The sequence below is a fragment of the Oenanthe melanoleuca genome, chromosome 12 (assembly GCF_029582105.1).
Source record: "Oenanthe melanoleuca isolate GR-GAL-2019-014 chromosome 12, OMel1.0, whole genome shotgun sequence".
Taxonomy (NCBI): domain Eukaryota; kingdom Metazoa; phylum Chordata; class Aves; order Passeriformes; family Muscicapidae; genus Oenanthe; species Oenanthe melanoleuca.
The window spans coordinates 3233293-3239292 of NC_079346.1; the positions used below are offsets into that span (position 1 = coordinate 3233293).

The 6000-nt window shown below is 41.9% G+C and overlaps 1 protein-coding gene across 2 annotated transcripts in view; it reads left to right on the forward strand.

Annotated features, from left to right (window-relative positions):
* SHQ1 (SHQ1, H/ACA ribonucleoprotein assembly factor) overlaps positions 1–5509 on the forward strand; it is a 37797-nt gene extending 32288 nt beyond the window's left edge. For both annotated transcript variants that reach the window (XM_056501848.1, XM_056501847.1), the window contains exon 12: positions 4334–5509. In XM_056501848.1, the coding sequence (XP_056357823.1) occupies positions 4334–4979 (646 nt within the window). In that variant the 3' untranslated portion in view covers positions 4980–5509. The remainder of the gene's footprint in view (positions 1–4333) is intronic.
* Positions 5510–6000: the final 491 nt, after the last annotated feature.

Here is a 6000-nt window from a genome sequence, read left to right on the forward strand (position 1 = left end):
ATGTTAAAGATATAAAATTAAGGCTCTTGTGATGCAACAGACAGGAAGCCTTGTGCTTAATGCAGCAGCTTTACTGCGAGATGGATCCTGTGTGTCCAGAGCTCCTGCTGAGTGGAGATAAGTTAAATAAGTGCCCTTTGTGTGTGTGTCAGCCCTGCTGAGTGGCACAGCAGGCTGCTGGTTTGTGTTTGGCTGCATCCTGAGGAGCTGCAGGCCCAGCAGGGCTGGCTGCTGGCAGGGACACAGCCCCGCTCGTAGCCGGCCCAGGGCACGTCTGCGCTTGACGACTCTGCTGCTCTGAGACTTGTTTATCTTGCCTGCAAGGCTTAAAGTAATTAATGTAAAGTGTTCCACACTCTCAAACAGGGCTCAGCAGCCCTGTGAGCTGAGTCCTGCCAGCATGGAGCGCTGATTCCCACTGGAACACTGAGTGGGTCCTAACCACGTGTGAGCAATGTAATTTTTAGTTAATTCCAAGATGAGTTAGGTCCCATTCACACACCAGGCTGGCCAGCAGAGCTGCTGTCTGTGTTTGTGATACTGAGGGTCCTGTGCTTGCTTCCTTTCCAGCTGGGCTGGGGCAGGAGCAGCTTGATGTGCCCTGGCAGCTCTGAGCTGTCACTTGGCCAGGACTGAGCCAGGGGAGATAGCAGGGAGACTCTGCTGGGTTTTGCTATGTCTTACACCTTGTTTACACAGAACTTCAGAACAGGGGATGTTGGTATACATCTGTGAATGCAAAGCCAAATTGATGGGCCAGTAGAAATAATCTTTCTATTGTTTACAAAAACAAAAGCAAGCTGGAGCTTGTGCCTGTGCAGGAAGAGTCACTTTCTGTTCCACAGCAGGATGTTACTGACTCCAGCTTTGGGATGCTGTGCTGCCGATGTCAATCTCTGATGGAGCCATGGGATGGTTTGGGTTGGAAGGGACCTTAAAGATCAGCCAGTTTCAGCCAGTTTAACCTTCCACTGTCCCAGGATGCTCCAAACCCCAGTATCCAGCCTGGCCTTGGATCCAGGGCCAGCCACAGCTGTGCTGGGCAGTGACATTCACTCCCATGTTTGCAAATAATCTGCAGAGTGTTTTAGATCTATAATTCCCCTGCCATGATTGAGTATGCAGTGCCACCACCATTCAGAATGAGGAGCAGACTGCTGATTTTAATATTTTCAACCTCTCTTTGAGTTGTTTGGTCTTTTTAACATAACTGCTAAAACAAGAGTGCTGCATTAAGGGAACTGCCAGGCAGATGGGAAGGTCTGAGCTATTAACACTCTTTCTTAAAACATTTTTCTTATGTAGTGCTTACTGATGGACATAGTGTACAAAAGCATATTTATTTTTTTCTTCATCATTTGGGAAAAATGAGGATTTTGTGGCTGGATGTGCTCCCCACCCAAGTCCTGCATTTGTTTTTTACTGTCAGTGACTGGGTTGTTTTTTGTCTTCCCTACCAGCTTATGTGAAATCTTCCTTGGAAACAATCAAATCCCTGATGTCTGTCTGCAGTGAGACTTTTTCCTCATAGCTCTATGTTCTAGAGATAACAGCTATCTTGACTCTTCAGATGCTGGTGCTCTCTGTACTCCCTGGAACACGCAGAACTGGAGCTTGTAGGAATTTGGCTTTACCTGGAGTTGTGTCCTGCTCTGCTCCCACCCTGGTTGTCACTCAGTCCCAGTCCTGCAGTCAGTCCCATCACCATCTCTTCTCCTCATGCTGCTACAGGTGGCTTTGCTGTAAACCTCTAATGATTTCCCCTTCCTGTTGCCATAATCCTCTTTTATTTTTCTCAGAGTTCTATCCATCTCCCTTTATTTGCAAAATCTCCTTTGATTCTTTGTTCTTTTCAGCCCATTTTTACTCCTTTATAGTCTAAGATCTGTAGAACAAGACTTTTTTTCTTCTTCTAGCACCTGAAGAAACTCTCCTGTGCCTAGACAAGGATTTACTGTAGTTCTGTCTTGGAATTTTAATTCCAGACTACATGGACAAGCCCCGAGATGCTTCTCTTATCTGTTCCTCAAAGCTATGCATTAAACAAAACATGCATCTGATCAGTTTAACCTGTAATTAAACATTTTCCTTAAGCAACTGACATTGTGATAACTAATAATTATCATGTGTAGCACCTTTAAAACCTATTATGCATGTTTATGTAAGAACACTATTACCATAATAATAAGATATCATTACCACAAATGTGCATGCTGAATGAGCATGTCTTAAAGTAATCATGGATTCCATTAATCATACTTGAAAAATTAAAGTATTTGCTGTCTAACCTCTCAAACACTACTCCAAAGATTTTGGAAACAGCAGGGCCTGTTTACTTCAGGTCTCTCTACACAAGATCTCATTTCAGGTGTCTCATTTTTGTTTTCCTGAATTGTTGCTTATCTTTCACCTTGGGGAAACCATCAGCTCAGAGAGCCACCTTCTTTTGAAAGCATTTCCATGCTGATTTTTAGTCTGTGTGCCTCATTTTTTTTGTCCAGGGAGTTCTGCCACCTTTTCTTAAGGCTGATGTGAAATGCACTCCTGAAACTTGGCTCTCTTTCAAATTAGATAATTTCCTTAAAGGAGATGAACTGATGGCTAATTGTAATTCTCTTAGTTGCACAGGGCAGAAAAGAAACAACCCTGTTCTTTAAGTGTTCTTTGTTGTTTTGGTTTTTTTTAAATACAAAATTGCAGAGTTGGGGAGTGGAGTTTTTTGGGTTTGTGTAAAATTGTTAAGAGGTGACAGTTTTGAATTTGTGTCATATTGCAAAGTTGAGTTCTGTAGATTCTGGATGAGCAGAGTGAAAGTTGGGAAGAAGCATTTGAAATGAGGCTTTTTGTAGAGTCAGAATATTTGGGGTTGGAAGGGACCTGTAAAGGCCACCTAGTCCAACCCTCCTGCAATGAACAGGGACATCAAATATCTGATGTGGCCAAGAGTTAAAAAAACAACTTACTGCTTTAGGCAAAAACGACCTACTGCTTTTATGTTGCATTTAATTCTTAGCTTTAGATTTGAAAATTCTAGAAATGTAAATTGTTTTCTGTTGCTTTACTTCTGGGAAAGTTATTTCTCAGTTTCCTAGTCTGTGGGTTGAACTAAGGAAGTCTAGTGTGTTTTATTCCAAGTTTTTAAAGCATTTAAATATTACACTGTCTGTAAAACATGGAAGAAGCTGCACTGAATTTCCCTTCCCCCATTTAAAAAATACAATTCCTTTAGGAGGAAAAAAAAAAAAAAAAAATAAAGTGGAAGCATCTATGTTATACTGAGTAATTATGCCCCCTGGGAAATAGAATATAAAGATCTTTAAAATCATTCAAGTGAGAGAACAAGCACTTTAACTTGTGCCTCACAGGAGCTGTGTATTACATCCCCAGCTCCCTGCTCCAGTGTCAGTGTGTCATGCCTGCAGGTTCACAGCTCTGGCAGAGGAAATGAAACCCAGTCAGTTACTGCAGGATTTATAGCAGACCTGCTGCTGCAGGAAGTGGTGAAAAGCTGATTGATAGTCTGAGGCAAAACTCCACAACAAGAAACAGGATGTATGTTTGGGTTTTTATACCCATTTTCCCCTCTCTTACTGTCCAGTCTCTATTTATAAATCCATGGTGCCCTTTTCTGGTAAAGCACGTGCTGGCTTCCAGCACTCGAGGAAATGGATGGGGCTGGACCCGAGATTTGAAGCCAATGTGGTGTGTCTGCTTTATTAGGGCATTTATCTAAATGGTTACTCCTGCTGAATTATATTTCAGCTGAATTCCAAGTGAAGGGTGAAGTACATCTGCAGCCAGAGTTACTGAACCCCTCCTGTGCTCGTGTGCACCAGGCTGGGTGGGAGAGGAGGAGCATGGGTCACTAATCAGCCCTATTCTCTTGGTTCATATGCTTTTCACAGATATATCTGGGAGGGTAGGCGACCAAAATGATTTTGCTGCACATAAACTTCAGCCAGCCAGCCCTGTGCTTGCAGAATGTGGCTGTTAAAGACAGCAAACCTGAAAAGCTTTGTTCTGAAATCTCTTCTCCCTTGCTGTGCCCTGCTGAAGCATCCAGCAGCAGGATCTTTCAGGAAGGTGTCCTCAAAGCCTTTCAGTGGGCTGTTGTCTAACCTTGTGGGAAAAGTTACCCTAAATAATTGTAATTATGAATCCGTCTGATTTATTTTTTTTCCTCTTGTAACATTGACTTTTACAATCAGGATTGAAGAAGAAAGTCGTTTGCATACTAAGCAAACAGAAAAAATGTTTAAGATTCATGTTCTTGTTATCAAATGGGAAAGTTCTGTTTGTCAGGTTCAATAACATATCTTGTTCTTTGTTAAAGGGCAAAAAAGTTGGCTGCACTCTGTGAGTCCTTGCAGAAAACCACGCTCAGCAAGTCCCACATGGGGCTGGAGCTGGAGGAGCTGGAAGCAGCAGCAGTGCTGGTACAGGAGGAAGAGAAGGCGTTAAAAGCTGCTGGCACAGTTTCCAAGCAACAGCTGCTTTGCTCCGAGTCGGAGACAAGTGACTCTGAAGAATCCAGCAGCACTTCATCATCTGAGACAGAAGGCTCTGATTCAGATGAGCAGGAGTCCTCGACCAGCGAGGATGGGGAAATAAATTCTTTCCAAGGCAGGCTCCAGGAGGAGAGGACAGCTCCACTTATTGACTGTAATGGATTAAGGCAGGGCACCGGCACTTCGATGGAGGGCGGTGATGGAAAATCAAAGGTTGCCTTCCAGTCTCCAACTCCTCCTGGAAAACTGGTGGAAGAATTAGAAATGCAAATCCACTCTGCAATGAGACTTTCAGAGCAGCCTGAAGGATTGGCTACTGCAGGCTGCATTTCACAGGAACAAGAAGAAAGCCCTGTACCCAAGCCTGACAGATTTTCAGAAGATGCTGCTGGGAAGGGAAATTTCTTGGAGGTGTCTCCCAAGCCAAACCCATTGCTTTTTCTCTGCAGCACAAATGAGGATGAAGACTAAAGGACTGTGCAGGAGCACAGTGTGACCCACAAGCTCACAGCTTGTTCTATAATGAGCTGTCCCAAGGCTGTCCTGTGCTGCACAAAAATGTTTTTCTTTTTTGTTGGAGGACAAGACTGCTTTGAAAAGAATTGATAGGACTGTGTGCTACTCTCACAGTTAATTTTTATTTTTCTTCAATTCAACAGAGTCTCATATTTGATGTGAGAATGTATAATTTCAATAAATGTCTAGAAACTGTTTTCATTAAGCTTTATTCAGTGATAGAATGATGTCCTAATCAAATACAACTGAAATGACTCATTTTAATTTTCTTTAGCTGTTGGGCTTTACTTGAAAAATATCCTCATTATGTTTGTATAAACTTGTTTATGACATTGTACTGTTATTTTTCAATGCTTCATAGCAAACAACATCAAATAATGGTTCTAAGTTTAGAAGTTTAAATACTGATGGCAAATTATTTAAAATTATATAAATTCCGTATTTTTTTTGTACAAAATAAAGGCATTTCTATGTCATCAATACAAGATCCAGTGGTTATGTATTTTGTCTAAGAGATAGAAATTTCTATCTCTGCAGTTCTTCCATAAGTTCTTTCAGCATTTTTATTACATATTCATTATTTTGTGCTATTTTTGAAATGTTTCTACTTTCCTTCTGTTTACTGTTTAAAGAACAGAAATCCCAATTATTTAATGTTTCCCTACAGATGCTCTCAGTTCCACCACAGCAATGTTAACCAAAGTGAAGGAACAACACTGTTTGTGGATCTTGGAACAGGACTGAGAGCAAACCTGGCCTGGGTAGTCCTGGCTTTGTTAGTCTGTCCCACAGCTTTGGCCAACTTATCCTTTTTTGCCTTTAAGATGTTTAAATAATCCAGTCAGGCTAGTACAGTTTGCTAGCTAATTTATATTACTGAAATCATCTGCTTTTTTTGTTAGCTAGTTTCTGCAGAAGGATTTGGGAAGATGGCATGTGGATCACCACGTTTGGCTCAGCAGGGACACAGATCCAA